At 41.8% G+C, this 18,834-nt stretch overlaps 1 protein-coding gene across 3 annotated transcripts in view; it reads left to right on the top strand.

The window, feature by feature from the left end:
* actn1 (actinin, alpha 1) overlaps positions 1-18,834 on the top strand; it is a 70,059-nt gene that overhangs the window by 20,814 nt on the left and 30,411 nt on the right. For all 3 annotated transcript variants that reach the window (XM_078278352.1, XM_078278353.1, XM_078278351.1), the window contains exons 2-5: positions 9,895-10,009; positions 11,492-11,611; positions 16,092-16,178; positions 16,842-16,929. In XM_078278352.1, coding sequence (XP_078134478.1) covers positions 9,895-10,009; positions 11,492-11,611; positions 16,092-16,178; positions 16,842-16,929 — 410 coding nt within the window. The remainder of the gene's footprint in view (positions 1-9,894; positions 10,010-11,491; positions 11,612-16,091; positions 16,179-16,841; positions 16,930-18,834) is intronic.

Below are 18,834 nucleotides of genomic sequence, written 5' to 3'. Positions count from 1 at the left end.
TGCTGACGTTGGGGGGACTGTTTCTTTCCCTGTCTCATTTGTCTGTCTTCCCACCTGAGTCTTCATCAGGAATAGTAGTTGTTCTGCCCTCTACCGTCATTTTCCTCAGACTTTGCGTCATGCCTCTCTGCTCTCTCGCCTCCCACTCAACTGCTGAGATGGAATTAGTTTTTGAGTCCCTCTTCCTGCCAGATGCATGGAGCCACAGCACAGCGGTCTGCAGAGCATCCAGACGGCAGCTTGGCCCATCCTGCATCATGGCCGCTCCATTCACTGCGCTTCACTCGGGCTCTTTTTCCCTCTCTGCTGTGCCTGCAAACTGAAGGCAGCAGTAACCTCTCTTCTTTTTTGGATGACGGTTCCTTTTTATTTTCGGATGTAACCCATATCTGATATCTATATCAACTGACAGCACTGTCACAAATGCACACATCATCACATCTTTTTCAGCATCTGCACTTTTCTAGCTTGTTTGTTTTGACCAAATTGAGGCATCTCTACCAAATCAAGTTATTCTGTAACTCTCTGTCCTTTTTCTGGCTCAGTCACGCTGCAGTAGGTGTCGAAGTTTCAACAACTGTTTTCAGGTGAACTAAAGATGTAGTTATTGTCATGGCAACACTGAAAAAAACAAGTTGTATGTAGGTTGAAAGGCTTGGAATACAAATGTGTACCATGTGTTCTTTCCTGCCTTTTGCTGTTCAACTTAATTAATTAGAAATCACCATATTTGTGAAGATCTATAGAGGGGGATTTATCTTTTTTGCTTTGGTGTGACTTCTAGGACTGTCTATAAAAACATCTTTTTGTGAAGTTTATATTCCAGCAAAGGAGGGTTAACGAAAATGTGATGGTTCAGCACAGCTAATAAGTTACGATAGTCTCCTCTGTTGTACTTTTTTCTACTCTTCATTCCCCAACTTTCCTGTCTTTGGCTCTCCTATCCATAGTCTATATCCACAACGTTCCACTTCTGGGATTGCTCCGGTGCTGCCAGAAATTCCGCTGGGTGCATGTCTTTTCAGCCGATGTCCCGTTTCCTTCCTCTTCCTTTGTGTTGCCATCTAAATTCCGGTGGATTTCTGAGGAGTATGGTTAACTGCTCCTCAGATCTCTGCAGGGTAAATCCAGACAGCTAGCTAGACTATCTGTCCAATCTGAGTTTTCTGTTGCACGACAAACAACTTTTGAATGTACACACGTTCCACTAAAACAAGTTCCTTCCCGAGGCTGTTTTGCAGCGGCCAAAAAAAAGTCCCATGTTTGCCCCACCCACCCTGGCCTCCTCCCTACGCGGACTTTGAGATTTCCATTGGCATTGTTTCTGTGGAGCCGGCAAGGAATTCTCACACATAAGTTGCCACCACCACGTAATGTGGTGTTAAGATGTCATGGTCATTTCACGTATTTCTGGGAGTTCAGGCTAGTCAAGAGCGATTGCTATTGGTCGACATTGCAATTGTGTGTTTGCCAAAAGTTGAACTTGTCGCAAAGATTTCTGCAAATTTACTTCCACGAGTGAATCCACAGATCGCAGTGATTTTATTAAAATTGGTTGATTTTGCTGCACATTTTTCGCTGTTTGGAGCGCTGGTGTGACAAATCTTTTTCCTGTTCTACATAATGCTTCATGTTTACAACAAGGTAGGACATGGCTACAGGAAAGCAACTCAAATCTCCAGAACAGCCTCTAAAGTCTTAGTAGCAGAAGTAAATGAGAGAGGTTCTTCCCTTCTATATCGTTTACCATTGATACACCCGTGAGCGAGTCGTGCCTCATGCACAGCTCTCCCTTCCCCCTCAGCTGTCCCTCCAGGGTGCCATTTCAAATCAGAGATCGCTCTCAGTTCAACTCGTCTGGTTAAACGCGATGCCCTAATCCTTCACACATCAGGAAATCATCTGGGAGTCTGAGAGGGAGTAAGGTGCTGTAGCTGTTAGCAGCTCTGTTTTCCTGGCACCAGAAACTCTTTCCACCGGCACTTTTCTGGCCCCCACAAGCCTGAGTGAGACCAAGGCAGCAGAAATAGACTTAACGGGCGAGAAACTGCACTCTGGGATTCGCAGAGGCCCATTCCCCCCCACCCAAACTCATCCAGACAGTTTTCGTTCTCGCTCGAGCTGTGGGTGGCGTTACGGTTTAATGTTGTGGATTTGATTCTAAAGAGAAATGTGTTTTACCCCCTATCTGACCTCCTCTCGGCTTCTCTCTCCTGCTTTAATGAGCTTTCTGGAGGAGATGCTGGAAAGATATTTTTAAAGACATTTTTCTTTTTCTTGCAATTTATCTGCCCGTGTCTGGGGTTTCATCGAGACATGAGAGGCCCTCTGGTACCCTGAGCTGGAGACTCAGGCTTGAGAAACTGGCCACAGTGTTGAAAAGCGCCTTCCTGTGTCAGACGCTCTGCCAGCACTATCTGCCTTTCCTCTCTTTCTTCTAGACTTGTCTGCCTGCCCGTGTGTTCGGATATGGCAGGGGCTCGCACTCATGAGCTGGCTTGTTTCAGTAAAAGGATTGTACTAATATGGACCTGGCAGAGACACAGGAAATATTTTCCTAACTGAGGTTGATTAATGGAGTGGGGAGTGGATGAGGGGGGAGGCTGGGAGCTGAGAGAGAGGTGGGGAAAGGCACAGGAGCGAGGAGAGAGTGAGTAGAATGCTATATATGATGGGTTGAAGGCTTTTCTTTTTGTGTCGTGATGTTTTTATCATCAGATTGTATTTAGATGATGTGGTTCAGTACAGGCAGAGAAAGGTAAAGCTCTTTTGTAATGGTTAAAGACGGTTTATGTAGTTATTTGTGCTAACAGCAAATGGTTGATTACTCGAATAGTTGATAATCAGAAAACTAAACTAAACAAATTTTTCTGTTTTTTTTTTAAACGTGTCATGCGGTCTCATGTCATGACGATGGATCTGTTGACATCAAGTTAAAATGTATTTTCATCTGTATCTTGGCACTCAGGAAAGGCACTCTATTAAAAAAATAAAAAATCTAAAACTGAAAATATATAATAAAAATATAATATATACCGTAAATAAAAGATGTCACTGACATATAAGCTTAGTCACTGTTAATCCATAGCTCTATTAGTACTTCTCATCCGTTTTGCCTTATAAGTACTGAAATTCAGATTTGATGTTCAATATAATCTAGTTTGACAAAACGATACCAACTTGAGGTCTGCATGCCAGCTTTTCCCAGAGCTTTCGACCTAATCACACTGTCTGCACAGGTCTTCATCATGAAAGTACAAGCATTCATGTTAATGCTATACTGATAAACCAATCTCTGGAAAATGCTAATAAGTGGACCTCAAATTGTAGTTATGTTGCAAAAGTATTTCCAAAGTTAAGAGCGAATTTTGATGGATAATAGTTAGACATTTTGGGAAATACACCTATTCACAGAAAGCTGCTAAGCTTAGTACTAGACTGGAAACGGGGGGGGAGACAGCTAGCCTGGCTCTGTCAAAGCTAACAAAATCAACCTACCAACACTAATGAAAATATCACTAATGAACATGTTATATCTCGTTTGTTAAATCTAAAACAGCCGAAGTGTGAAAGTGTAAGTGTAATTTTCTGGGCCAGATTATAAACTCAGCTAACTGGCTGCTGGCTCTAACTTGATATTTAGCATACAGACATGAGAGTGGTATCAATCTCCTCATCCAAGTCTCTGCAAGAAAATAACTAACTGTATTTAAAAAAAAAAAAAAAAATTCAAGTGTAACTATTTAACTATGTTGTTATATCAGTCTGGAAAAAGGCTAAAAAAAAAACCCACACTAGTTGACTCTTCCGGTATGTTGTTTGCTGAGCTTTGCATTCAGTGGTTGCCATGGGAAAAATGCTGCCATAATGACGCTGACTGGCAACTTTCCCTGAAATTGATGCGGAGCAGATTCCTCCGGCTCTTGACCCCTGTTGTTTTTACAACCCGCCTCAGTTCTGGGAGGCTGAGACGAGAGAGAGAGCAGAGGAGGGGAGAGGGGCTCTCAGAATTTACGACCCTCCAGTTCCTCCCGCAGACAGTCAGTCAGTCAGCCGTGCTTTCACTTTGCTCCGTCACACGACATGCTGTACTGAAACAGACTGTCACAGCAATGAGAATGATTTTCACTGGCACGTTGTTGATGAGCAGGAATTGGTCTCCATGACTCTGGAGCAGACATTTTAACAGCTTAGAGATTCACAGCACATACGGCTCTGACACAAATTGTCCAAGGACAGCACGATCACACACAGAGTGCACAGGGATCATACGACGACACACTATACTGTACACAGCTAAGTACTGGGTACTACCAACAGTCGGTAGACTGCAAATTCTTAAGGCAGTGATGCCTCGCCAAACACTTAACACATACACTGTTAAACAGCTGTTTGTAATGTACATCACATGGTGGGATCTGTTTTGTTGCTCTGTTGTTTATAATTAGGTTCCACCTATAGGTAATGTAAATTATAGGTAATCCAAGACAATGCTGCAGAGCGTTTTTGTGGACGTCCCATACATTTAACAGCAATTGCTTACAAGATCCGCCATTATGCACCCAGCTTTCAACAATTATACAGATGGAAATCTACTGTGAACTTGGCAGAGAGACGTATTTCTCCACCAGCAGGAGCCTCAGTAAACTGCAGAGCAATGCAGCTTCCAGACAACTGGAAAAAAACTTGTTATTTGTGCTCTTACTAGGAATTTCCTGATCAAGTTTTTTTGGCCTTTGATATTAGGTAGCTCCAGTGCCGATCTGATACTTGTATACTGTATATTGTATTTGCTTAAATGGTGATTTAAATATGTATCTAACACATTGAAATAACCACTGTAGCCTTCTTAATCGAACAAACCTTATTTTTCACAAGCGTCTTTATTAACGTACTGGAGGCCCTGGTTCAAAAATAGTGTGTTTAAGCCTAAGTTATTGATATGATATGAATTAGAGTTTAGTTGACAGATTCCGACTCCTGAAATTGATGTGAGGCGATTCGCTACAGATGAGACGTCTCACTCGTTGAATTACAGAAACACTCAGTCCACCACAGTTGGATTTTGATGGGCTTTATTTTAGCCAATATCAAAATATAAATGTGCCCAGATTGGCCCCGATACCGATCCTTATGATAATCCTCTCTAGGTCTTAGTGTTGATATTGTTCTCCCCAACAGGTTTACACCAGTTGTCGGATCTGGCTTTTGTCAAAAGTCATTCTTGGAAGTGGAGGAAATACCCGAATGGTTTAGAAGTAGATGTAGATAAATCTGGCTGAGCAAAAATAAGTAATTCACATTTCATAATAACAAACCGCTTTAATACAGTGATCGTCATAGGTTATCAGTGCATATACTTTATCTGATAACACCATCTGAGGATAAAGCCTCACTCGTGGTACATGTTTGTGACGATACCACTCTTCCTGCCAGCTCCTTTGGATATAAATACTTCTGTAAAGGGTAAAAACCAACGGCTGCAGTTGCACTGGAGCGATAGCAACCGATGACAACACAACTCTCTGGGGACTTTTTTTCTCCGGTGCCTCCTTCAGTCGGCCACCACAACAATTAATTACATCGTGCTGAGTTACAAAGACAAACTAGTGTAAATGAATTAACTGGTTCTGTCACTGTCTATCTACCTACTGCAGGTAATTAATAGTTTGTTCATAAGCTTCTCATTTCTAGCTGAATGTTCAGCTATAGCTAGCTTGCTAATTAAGATAACTTTAGCTCCATGGGTTGGTTGACAACGCTAAATTTAAAATGTTGCCAGAGGACTTGTTTTAAAACAAGAAGCCTGTAAAAAGAGGCCTAAATATGGACTCCATGGCTACATACATGATCATGTGCTAAAAGACTGAGGCTACATGTCCCAGGCTAAACGTTAGCATCCTCTCCAGTCAAAGATCCATGTAAAAAAAAACAAAAAAAAAAATAGTATTGTATGTCTTATAGGTATGATAATGAGAACGTTCAGATAATGCTAGGCAATATATCGATATATGAGGCTAGATATCGTCCTTAAATTTGGATATCGTAATATGGCATAATTGTTGTCTTTGCCTGTTTTAAAGGCTGCATTACAGTAGAGTGATGTCATTTTCTGAACTTACTTATTTGCCTTTACCCACTTAGTCAATAAATCCACGTTAGTGATGATTATTATTTAAAACTATCATTGTGTAAATATTTTGTGAAAGCACCAATTGTCAACCCTACAATATTGTGCAATATCGACATCAACATATTTGGTAAAAAAATATTGTGAAATTTGACTTCCTCCATATCGCCCAGCTCTACAGCTCTACTATTGTGTCGTTTTAACACTGTTTGGCTGCTTTAGTGTGTCGTTGTTTGTATTTTCACACTGTATGTTAACCTTAAAAAAAGGCTTTTAGGATGAGGACTAACCAATGTGTTTGGCAAATGTAATGCTATCTCGGGTAACCTTGCTGGCATTGTTGGAGAGTAAACTTCCCCAAATCCTATAAAGGTTAGCCAAAACTCTGAAAGCATCGAGGACTGGCTTCCACTTTTGTTTTTTGTTTTTTATATATATATTCCTCATACTTTCTTTGTACAATACATCATTTATAGATTATGAGAGCTTCCCCTTTGAAGCACTATCTGTGATGTCTGCTCATGCAGTGATCAGCCGCTGCAACCAGTGGGCCGGTAACTTTGTGTCGTGACCTGCCAAGAGCCCCAGAACACCTGAAGGGCCTGGGAGTGTTGACCGAAACACAGCCAGTGGGTCATGTGACAGTGCAGGTGGCTGCCAGCCTGTGTGCTGCTGCCAAGCTCCACAGTGACCCAGAGAGTTAGAGGAGCTGCAGGAGGGCCGGCTAATTCCTTTCAGGAGGAGGCCTGTCGCCCAGCCCCAGAGCAGACAAACTTACCCTCCGTCCAACACATTTAACAAGCTAACATTCCTTCTGTGAACTTTCAGCCGTTTTCACCACTGTACTCTTTACAGGGTTGACTCAAAGCCTTTTGATATTTTCAGATGTCTGGTCCTGGTAAAGCTGCACTAAGCAGGAGTTTTAAGTAAAAATGTGCTAATTTTATCTCCTTAAAACACCGGTCCCATTACCGCTTTGTACCTTCTATCTGAAATGATGGTATAAGGAGGTCTCATTGGCTGTGTGTGCATTTTGCTGATGTTTACATTAACAAGATGTCAGCTTACTAAAGGTCAACGTTTTTAGTTACCTCTTGCTGCCATTTGAGGAAATTTGCAAAATTCCCTTACAGCACTTTGAGTTTCCCTTCTGTCATTGTTTTAAGGTGTTTGTGTTAAGTTAAGCGGTGGGAAAGTGAACCATAAAAGGGAAGAGAAAGAACGGGCTGACATTCAAAATGACATCCTGGACCAAAAAAAGAGAGCCTCAACCCTGTGAGAACCTGAATCTGCAGAGCCAGAAACAACCTTGACGTAACACTTTGATTAAATTATACAGAATTCACGTTAGCTGCTGACACCACAGCCCTGCCTCAACAGTTTAAAATCTTTGGCAAGCCTCTAAAGGGTCTATTGATTAGGATTAATTGAAATATCTTAGTGCCTGTTCAAGCTTGACTTAAATCATGCCTAGCTTTGGAGGAATATCCTATGGGCTCAGGGCGTGTGTCTGCCGGTTGCCCATAAATCTTCAGTGCTGGTCTTTTTCTGTCAGTTCTACCCTTGGAGATAAAGCACCATATAATCTGCCCGTCTCCCTCCACATCTTCTGCAGTATCCCTTGGTTTTTTCATTGGTTGAAACTCCCACCGCATGGCAGCAAACTCGCACACATCTGAAACCCGACTCTCGAGTTTATTGATAGCCGTGTAAACCTCATGCCACCCCATTTTTAAGAGTGACCTCATCGCGGAAGTTCCACGAGTGCTCCAAAGCAGCTCACCAGTGACTTTTAAGTGGCTTTTGTTCCCCCGTCAGTTGAATGCAGGCCAGTAAAAGACAGAGCAGGCTTTCATAAACGCCTGGCTGTGCTCCTGCAGGTCCTCCTCCAGCTCTCTGGTGGAAACATGGTGCCTGGTGTTTCGGCACTGGGTGTAATTAACCCGGGAACTCATAAAGAGGCGTTCACAGCGGGGTGCATGGCGGGTCCACTCGTCATTGCCAGCTCCTGTTGGGCGGCTGAGCTCCTGCTCCAGATGTTTTCCGTTAGTATGTTTGCATGCCAGCAATGCCAGAGAATCCAAAGGCCTGCTACACCTACTGTATGCAGTATACAATGCTCCAGTGTGCCGTGACTCCAAGGAGAGAGTGTGTACTGCACTCTCTCCTTGGAGTCACGGTAAGCAGGAAATTAGGAATACGTGTGAGTAGTATATCTGCAGCAGAGACTCGAGCTGTGGTGAACAAACGTGTTTAGTATTTACAAGGAGTAGACACAATATAATACAATCCAGTAGGCCTTTAAATACTACTGTTATTTTCATTTGTATGTACTATAAGCTTGTCAGCAGCACAGGGAAAGGTTGTCATGACAGGGTGGGAGTGAATAAACCAACAGGAAGCACATGTATTAGTCAACAGATCTGGTTCAGATACAAAGCAACATTCACCCAGCTGGTACTGATTTAGTGTTTCGCTCACAGACACATTGAACACCGATTTGAGCTATTAGCAAGGCCCTATGGATGGCCGTCTGCTGGTCTGTTGGTCAGTCGGTACACCACTTTGGTCCATGCTAAAAATATCTTGTCCTCTATTGGATGGATTGGCATGTACACACTTCCATGGCTCTCAGAGGACGAATCCCACTGACTTAAGGGAGCCGCTCACATTTCATCTAGCACCACCATGAGGATGACATTTGTGGTTTTGAGTGAAAAAATCTCAGCAACTGTGCAACACAACTTAGTATAGACATTCATGTTGGCCTCAGGATGAGTTGTAATAACTTTTGATTAACTTTTCCTCTAGCGCCATCATCAGTTTTAATTTCTCCAATAAGAAGAAGACATACTTTATTAATCCCACAAGCTGAAATTCAATTTTTTCACTCTGTTGTTACAGTTATAGACAGGCCTGAAATACACACACACGCTCAGGACACCATGCACAAATAGTGGGATGTCAGCGTGAGGGGGCAACTGCTGCCCATGGACAGGTGCCCTGAGCAGTTGGGGGTTTGGTGCCTTGCTCATGGCCTTGGCAGTGCCCAGGAGGTGAACTGGCATCAGTCCACGCTCCGTACTTGGTCTACAGCGTGTTTACTTGAACCAGTGGCGACCCTTCGGTTCCCAAGCCAAGTCCCTATGGACAGCACCATGGCAGCCCCAATTATACTTTCCTTTATGATCAAATATCTGCCTCAGCTGTACTTATATTTATGGCTTATTAGCAAATCTTGTCATGCTAACACGCTAAACTAAGATGGTAAACGTGGTAAACATTATACCTGATAAATAGCAGCATTAGCATTGACAATGTGAGCATGTTGCTATGCTGGTGTTAGTATTTAGCTCAAAGCAGCGCTGTGTTAAAGTACAGCCTCACAGAGCAGCTATCAAGGCTGTAGACTCTTCATGTTGTGACAGCATGGGAGGCTTAAACCTTTGTCTTCTAGCAGTAAAAAATCTCACTTCTTCATACACCGACCTGCTGCCTTTATGTTTACCGACCCAAATATAATCCTGCCTCTGGCGATGTTAGCCTTGCCAGGTTAAATAGATTGGACTGGTGCCATTATCAACAGGTTGCAAAAATAGTGTGAATTCGATAACTGCGGTATGAACAAACTTAAAGGGACTCCGGTCGCTTTCCCGGCAAGCATTGTGACCGGCTGGCTGCTGCAGACACATACAGTATGTAACTATATGTCTAGGAGTGCTGTGACTGATGGATTGTGTTCTCCCTCTCCTCCATCTCCGTAGACATTTACAGCTTGGTGTAACTCTCACCTGAGGAAAGCAGGAACGCAGATCGAGAACATCGAGGAGGACTTCCGGGATGGACTGAAACTCATGCTGCTGCTGGAGGTCATCTCAGGTAAACGGCGTTTTACTTAACAGGATTACCTGAAGGACAACCGTTGGCATGGACAGCGCTGTCACATGCCGAGTTTGGATCGGTCTTAAAGGAATAGTTTGATATTTTTGGGACATTTTTGCTTTCTTGCTGACAGAAGAAAAGATTGATACCACTGTCATGTCTTAGATTGGTATTAATCCTCTAGGGCTGGACCACAATACTCAACTAACCCGGGTATTTGTTCGTTGGGTAGGTATTTGATTTTCAATTTTTAGGATTTGAAAATTCGTTTTTTGTTTTCTTTTTCCTTCAGGATAATAGGAAAAATAATATTTGAATCCTCAAAAAATTAAAAAATAATTTAATAATGAATGAACCCTGAAAAAATGTACATGCAGGCTGTAATTCACTGAGTTTTGTCTGGATTAAGCAGCTACATGTCCACTAGCTACTGTCTAATTTATGCAGCGCTATTCCGTCCATCTCAGCCGAGAACGGAGAATTGTTAAGTTATAACCGAGCAGTCTGATGTGTAGGGATCTGTGTGGATATACTGCAGTAGTCTGGTGTCGTTCAGGTGATTTAATGATGGTAGAAATAGTGCGGCCGTGCGTAATGCCACTGCGCTCTGGTGAGGTGTGGCACTGGCTGGCTGAGTCCGGATCAGAAGCTTTGAATTCACTATTGATTAGTACCAAAGCTTTCGAAGCACAAAAAAATGGTATTCAGGACAGCCCTTCAATCTTCTAAGCCAGTGGTTCCCAACCTGGGGTCCGGGGACCCCTCAGGGGGGCGGCAAAGATCACAGGGGGTGCACAAGTCTTTATCTGGTTTGAGGTTGAGGTAAAAAAAAAAAAAATGTGCACGTTAAATAAATGATGATAATACACTAGAATATATAATGTATACAAAAGTCTGTATAAAAACTCAATATTTTTGTTCTCGCTTAAAATTGTAGGCAGGCTCCTTAGTAGGCCAAACCTCCGGGACCTCTTAACCTCTGACCCTTGCTGTCATCAGGTCAGCTGCTAGCTGCTATCATCCTCGTTTTTCCTGCGGCCGCGGCATCACTATTTTATGAATAAAACATGGCGGAGAAACGTAAAAGTGCTGATAACTCCTCTGTATCAAAAAAGAAAGTAAGGCTCTATCTCGAGAGTTGGCTCAGCTTTTCTTAGACATAAGTAGGGGGGGCGCCAAGGGAAAAAAGGTTGGGAACCACTGTTCTAAGCTAACTCTCAGCAAGTATTTCCCAAAATGTCAAACTATCTCTTTAAAACCATAAGAAATATCACGTAAGGTTGAAAAACCTTTACTAGTTTTGTGGAAAACTGTGCTCCAGTATTTTCTGCAACCTTGTCTCCTTGGCACGATTTCTCTTCTATTTTATGTTTTGTTCCAGAACAAACTGTGATTTATTTTAAACGTGATAACTTCGAGAAACCGCCAAACATACCCATCATCCTCTATGTTCCCGCCATCTCGTGTTTCCCTATCTAGGCGAACGCTTGGCCAAACCCGAGAGAGGCAAGATGAGAGTGCACAAGATCTCCAACGTCAACAAAGCTCTTGACTTCATCACCGGCAAAGGAGTGAAGCTGGTGTCTATCGGAGCAGAGGGTGAGTGATGTCACATCTCTGTCAGCCAGAAGATAAAGGTCAGGGATTTCTTCACAAAGTAACCGTCTCTAAGTTTGTTTACATCTCCGACTGTCACCTATTGATTTGAATTAGGCCATCAGCCAAATCAATAGCTACTATTCTGCCTGTTATTCTGTGAATAGTTATGTAGGCCTACATTGTAGTCTCTGGCCCTCTCTCTTTCGTTATCATAGCAGTGCTGCTGGCTGCTGTGCAGTTTAATGAGATCCTTATTCCTGGTAGTTCCGTCGGAGGTTGTGCTTCGCAGTGCATTTTCTGAGAGCGATCTTAAGGATCAGCAATCCCCTCAGGGGCTGAGGCTGCTCATTGTTCAGCACAAATAACTTGGGGATGTCCATCCTCCTCCCATCGGAGAGTAAGCAACTCTTTAGCCAAGTAAACTCTCTTTTCCTCTTCCTCTCACTATCTAACTATCTCCCTCTTTCACAACAACACACATCCCTCTGGCGTCTTCCACAGTTGACAGACTTTGCACACGTGTTGCAAACAGTGTTGGGAGGGTTACTTTGGAAATGTAATAGGTTACCATAATTAAAATGTTATAATAGTGTAACTATTTTAATTACTTCATCAAAGTAATACTAGTAGTACTGAACAACGGCTGTGGACGGCAATGGCAAAAGAAGCTATTGTGCACATGAAAAACATGCAAAGCAACAAAATTATTATTATTCCACATAATAATAATATTCAGACGTAACCCCATAATGTAATCATGAACATTTTAATAGGTTACGGTAACTGTAACAGATTACGTAAAACAGTTACATGTAACTAGTTACTCCCCAACACTGGTTGCAAACAGAAACTACAAACTGTGTCCACTAAGCCATACATATCTGAAGGCTCTTAAAGGGTCAGGTCACTCAACATACATATTTTGTTCTGCTAACCCCTCGTGGTATTTGGCCGTGCAGCAGATATTTTAGGTTTTGAGATAATACAATGGAGGAGAACAAACATTTTATTGTGTTGCTCAAAAGCGCTGAAAGAGGATATATTTGAAAAACTTTGAAAAACAATTCCTGCTGGAACTAATTTCCACTGAAGACATGAAAACTGTTGGCAAATGTCATTTTGAATGCTCCCTGTTAATGCCCAGTGTTTTGGGATGGCAACAGAGATTTCAGAGGCATATCTTAAAACTTTAGTACATAAAACCCAAACTGCATGGCCGGACACCACTCGGGGTAAATGTCATTTTGGAATTCTTGGTGAACCGACCATTTTAAGAATATGAACAAATTAGTCAAATTCGTGTTAAACACACAGGTAGGGCTGTTATTAATGGAATAAATGTTTGGTCTATAAAATATCAGAACATGGTAAAAAATGTAAATAAGATCTCTGCAGGGTAAATTCAGACAGCTAGCTAGACTATCTGTCCAATCTGAGTTTTCTGTTGCACGACTAAAACAACTTTTGAACGAACACCGTGGCTTCGTCTGGCGCTTAGGTTCAAAGAAATGACAATCAACCAGAACACGTTTTTCTACCATCCCGGAATGCTGTGTGGACTAGCCGAAACCTCCTCCGCAGCGCTGTGGAGGAAGGTCTGGCAAAGCGAGACTAGTTGACAACTAATCGATTAATCGTTGCAGCTCTACACACAGGGGATCTGTGTCTTTCACTCTCTGACACAAACATGTTAAAATAAGTCCTTGTAAGGAAAATGATTTAATAACCCCTGAAGTGTAACTGAAAAAATCAGCTGATTAATGCATAATCCTGCTACATCTCCATGGAACGTGGGTCGATAAGGTAATGATTGCACATATTCTAGCTCATGATTCTCCCCCTGCCTGCTCTGTGCTGCAGTCTGGGTATGAACACCCACGCTGCAAGAATCTCTCTTCATCTCATCAAGTCATTGTTGTCCAACATTTGGTTTTTTAAACTATTGTCTTATTTTCTTAAAACGAGTAAAAACAAATCTGCCAGTGCATTCATTAATCTAACTAGTTTTCAGTACAGATCAACCTGTTTCAACAATTTTCCAAAAGTCAACGTGACCATAGCAACAAGTATCAAAAATGGTCAAGTACAAAAAGTTGGCATAGATAAGTCACACAATTGTAGTATTGTTTACTGTTTTGGATAATTTAATCATCAAAATCATAATTTGGCCAATTTGTTTGTATTTTGACAACATTTAATATTTGAGAAGTTAAGCTTCTTTTGTTCAATAAAAAACTTCTTAAAAAAAAACTCAGCTATCATATTGGCAATAGTATTGAAATTTTGAAACAACACCCAGCTCTAATCTTGACAGTCAGGTCAAAGTAAGGCTGATTGTTACGCTAGAATCAATAAAAATGATACTCTTTAGGACTTTTGGACTGCAACTAAGGATTATTTTCATTACTGACTAATCTGCAGGATATTTTCTTGTTTAATCAATCAATCACTTGATCCATAAAATGTCTGAAAATAATGAAAAAAAAAGTACTTGTTTTGTCTGACCGGCAGTCTAAAAACCCCAAATATTTGATCTTCTATTATAGAAGACAAAAAAATATTCACATCTAAGACAGTGGATGCGTCATTTACTTTTCTGTTGATTAACCATTCGTAAACGTCTGAATATAATCTTACTAGCAGATTTTCTGTTTTAAGAAAACAAAGACTTTTTGGCTCCAAAAAGAACCAAATTTACTTGATAAGATGGAGATTTATTTTTGCAGTCCACAGAGGCCGGTATCAAAGCTCCTAAGCCAGAGCAGCATTCCAGACAGATTATCCGCCTGGAATCCCTCCTGGTGGAGTGGCCCTGCAGCCCTGCTCGCCACTCGCTGTGGCGGAGGGATGGGACTGGTTGAAGGGTCAGATCCATGCCCCTCATCAGGGGGGGGGGAGGGGCAGTTTCAAAGGGAATTACCAGGATTTGTGTTTCTTCCCCATGTTGATCAGTCATGTTCATCAGGACTAATCTCAACATGTAGCTGCATGTGTCAGCCCCCAACAGCTGAGCGCGCCGTTTTCCGCCTCCATAATTCGATCTGATACACGCGCAGACATCTGACTGACATCTCGCAGTCCGAGTTTCTGTCACACTAGAGTGGCCGGCGGAGCTCGTGCCCCGCGCCTTATTGGATTAGAGGGAGAAACAAATGGTTATTGAAGGCGGGCTAACAGGGTGACCTGACCTGTTGAGGCGGATTTTCATTATCGACAACACAGACAGACAGAGGCAGGACACTCACTGCTGTCAACTGCAGCCACACTGCAGCTGATTGACAGCATAACAAGTCCCGGCTCAAAATATTGAACTGAATCATCACACGTCTCATTCAGACTTCCCCCTCTAGAAGTCCTAATTGACTAATCTTTTTCTCAAAAAGATGGTTAATGTGTTGTTTCACATTTTTCTTTCCAGAAGTCGTTACGTTGCCATATTTGTGAATCGGGGCATTATTTCTTTCTGTTGCACTCTTTTGTTATTGATTTGTAATATTGGACATCTAGAAATTAAAAGGTAACTCTACATGTGGACAAAAGTTCAATACGCGCTGACTTTCAGGTCAAGAGCCATCAAAACATCAAGCTAGAACTTGTGTTTTAGACATTGGGTTACATTTAGCTTTTTGTTTTCAAGGATGGATGGATGGATGGATGGATGTTTATTGATCCCAAAAAATGGGAAATAACGGTGTTGCAGCAGCAAAATATCAGACACACAGCACACATACAGAGTAAACATTAAATAATAGGAATGTCTGAGCACACAACATCATTGCACGCCTGTCTTCTTAAAGTTCCTTCTTTTTTCCCCTTCCTTTTTGGGGAGTTTTTCCTTCCAAAACTGAGCATCTTAAGATAGAGGGTGTTGTATGCTGGAAAGACTGCAAAGCCCTTTGAGCTATATGAATAAAAATGACCTGACTAGCAGCTCTGTCAGGCGGTATTTAGGCATAGTGGCGCTTCAAGCTAAATGCTTAGGTCAGTATGCTAACATGGTCACAATGACAGTGCTGATGCTTAGCAGGTACAATGTTTATCATGTTCGCCATCCTAGTTTAGTGTTTTAGCATGCTAATACTTGCTAATTATCCCTAAACACAAACTACAGCTGAGGCTGATGGGAATGTCATTAGTTTTGCAGGTATTTGGTCATGAATTAAAGTATTGGATAGATACATCTTTTTAGTAGGATGTCTGCACAAAAATGTATGGCAATCAATCAGTAGTTCATATTGTTCTGTTTGGACCAATGTGGTGGACCAACATTGCAATCTGTAGAACTTCCGCAGCTAGCTTTCACTTTTCAACCACATTCAGCCCAGTTGAAACCCAAGACATCAGGACAGCTTTTTACCTGGAAATCAACAGATCTGTGCCTCTGGGCATGTCTGCCAGATGTGAGAAATATACATTTATAAGTGGCTGCTAAATGTGTAAATCCTGAAATGTAAACGTTATTGCTCTTCCCTTCTTTCAGAGATTGTAGACGGCAACGCCAAGATGACCCTGGGAATGATCTGGACCATAATCCTCCGCTTCGCCATCCAAGACATTTCTGTGGAAGGTAGTGTGTGTGTGTGTGTGTGTGTGTGTGTGTGTGTGTGTGTGTGTGTGTGTGTGTGTGTGTGTGTGTGTGTGTGTGTGTGTGTGTGTGTGTGTGTTCACATTTTCACATGCTTCTTGTTTATTCACTTTATTGAAAAGAACTCCTACTCTCTGTCTTCATTTGCAACTGAAAACTCTTTTCACTGACACAGCGTCTCAGTGTTAAGACCTTTGTCACACGTCTCACCGAGCTTAAAAAACCCACATATAGACTGGAGACTGGACATGTTAATTTGACTGTGAATGTTTCAGAGACTGCTCTTTTCTTTTGGAGGTGGACATGTATGCGTTATGGTCCTCTCCTTGGTTAACATATATAATGCACTTACAATGTAATCCAATTTAAATGTCAGGAGTGATCAGCCTCGATTTGTTCAGCATTAGATTCCAGCGCGGCGTGTTCTAGTAAGTATTTCATTTAACAAGTTTTGGGACAACACAATAAACCAGACACCTTTTATGTATCCGAGGCAACAAGAGCACGAAATGCCCGAGCAAGCACACATGCTTCCCATTCACTTCACCTCCACTTAATCCACCACTAAACGGGGATTAGTGGAGAGTTGGTCAAAGTAAAAGAGTTTCTTCCAACTTCACAATGATCCCTTCTCTCCGGCCGCAGAGACATCTGCCAAAGAGGGCCTCCTGTTGTGGTGCCAGAGGAAGACTGCGCCCTACAAGAATGTCAACATCCAAAACTTTCACATCAGGTGAGCAACACACAATAAGTAACCAAAGAAAGGGTGTTTTACTCACATGCTGAGATGCAGTTACAGTGTATAAGATGACGCAAAGAGTCTCAGCGTCACGCAGGGAAAATTAGGCCAAAGAATGTGAAAGAGCAGGGGTGCCATCATCTCCCCTAAAGTCACTTTTTATTTGGTGTAACGTTTCACTTTGGGAAACTTTATTTTGGTACATTTGTTTATCTGGCTCTTAAAGGGTTTACTCTGCCAAATTGTATCCGAGCCAGGGCTTATAAACAAAAGTAAGTCCGCAGGAGTTTTTGGTTACTTGTCATCCCTCAAGTTTAGAGATTTTGCTCAAGGGGAACGTCAATACAAATCCAGTTATACTGTAATTTAAGCAGATTAGAGTTGGGATTTACAGCATACCACACAATCTTTGCAGCAGTGTACACGAGGAAACCGTTGAATATGAGCATCAGTCCAGACTGTGGTTTGTCCTTAGCTCATTTTTGGTTTAGGTTAGGGGGCATCAAGGTTCACATACAGTATGAAGTTTGCATAAGGTCAGGGGTCTGGAACAATGCTATCAGAATACACTGACATAGCTTGGGAACTAGGCGAATCTGCGGGCGCTGTGCTAAAGCTATGTGTTTATTTGTTTTATTAGCGATTTGGTCTGGCGATGTCAGGCTAACACTGACATGAATAATAATGTAGTAAATAAGAGATTAGTCAGAAAACCTGCTTGTAAAGTAGCCAGTAATAGCGCATGGTTATAACTGAAGGCTACTCAGATGAGCTTTTCAATATTTTGATCCACTCAGAGCTTCTTCCTTCTGAATGTTGGCGGTTGGACAGTATGAGGGCACAATTTGGGGCGTCCCGGTAGCCATGACAACAACGTCCACAGTTTGACTTCTTGCTGGGGACCTTTGTTGCATGTCACACCCCCCTCTCTCCCCATGCATCCTGTCTGATTCTACACTGGCTATCAAATAAAAGCAAAAAACGAAATCTTAAAAACAAAACAGTAAAGGACATGTTTTAGTGGACTTCTAGTAAATGAATCGCACTGAAAGTGTAAAAATGATTTGGACAAAAATAGGATTTTGAAAAGTGAGGGGGTCATACCGCCGCTACCACTCCTTTTGCAGTCTGGTCTGGATCCGGACATTGGACTTTTAAACTTGGAGAAACTGCTATCTATCGGACACTTTTAAATCTGTCTCTTCATTCATTCATACATACAAACGTGTATATATACTTTAAAATCTGTCTATATATATATTACATTACATGTATGCATATATAGTTTTCAGATTACATTATGTGCTTACATAATTGCAAAAGGGTTCTCCATTGTTTTCTCAGTTAGCCTTTTAAAATGACATCAGATTAGTAAACAGAATGTTGGAACATTGGATGAATAGTTGCTGATAATGGACAATGTAGATATTGCATTAAAGATCAGCCACTTCCTTGTACAACAGTCTAGAACTCTTTTGCAATTCTGTAAGCACATAATGTAATCTGAAAACTGCTGCCCTCATTAAAAAACCAATGCAAATGATCTCAGCTGGTATTCTGTCTAATGGAAATGTCTAAGTGACCCCAAACTTTTGACCGGTAGCAAGCAAGCATACATACATACATACATACGTACGTGAGTTTAAATGGCTTGTTTTCATCCAGCCAAAGAAACCAGACTTAAAGAGTAATAAGCCTGCAGAGTTTGAATAAAGTGCTTTAAGACTGCACAAGGGCACTAAGAGCGCCCACACAACATTGTAGTAGCATTCAGAAGCTTTAACTATCTCTTAAGGACACTGCTTTAAATTAAAATGCGGTCTTCGGCTTGTCTGGTTCAATTAAGATTTCATATTAAGTGAAATCTTAAGCACACCAGGATTACATAAATATATCAGA

Source organism: Sander vitreus, chromosome 20, assembly GCF_031162955.1.
Source record: "Sander vitreus isolate 19-12246 chromosome 20, sanVit1, whole genome shotgun sequence".
NCBI classification, from domain to species: Eukaryota; Metazoa; Chordata; class Actinopteri; order Perciformes; family Percidae; genus Sander; species Sander vitreus.
The sequence above is the reverse complement of the archived record's forward strand: the minus strand, read 5'-3'. Positions and strand labels throughout refer to the sequence as shown.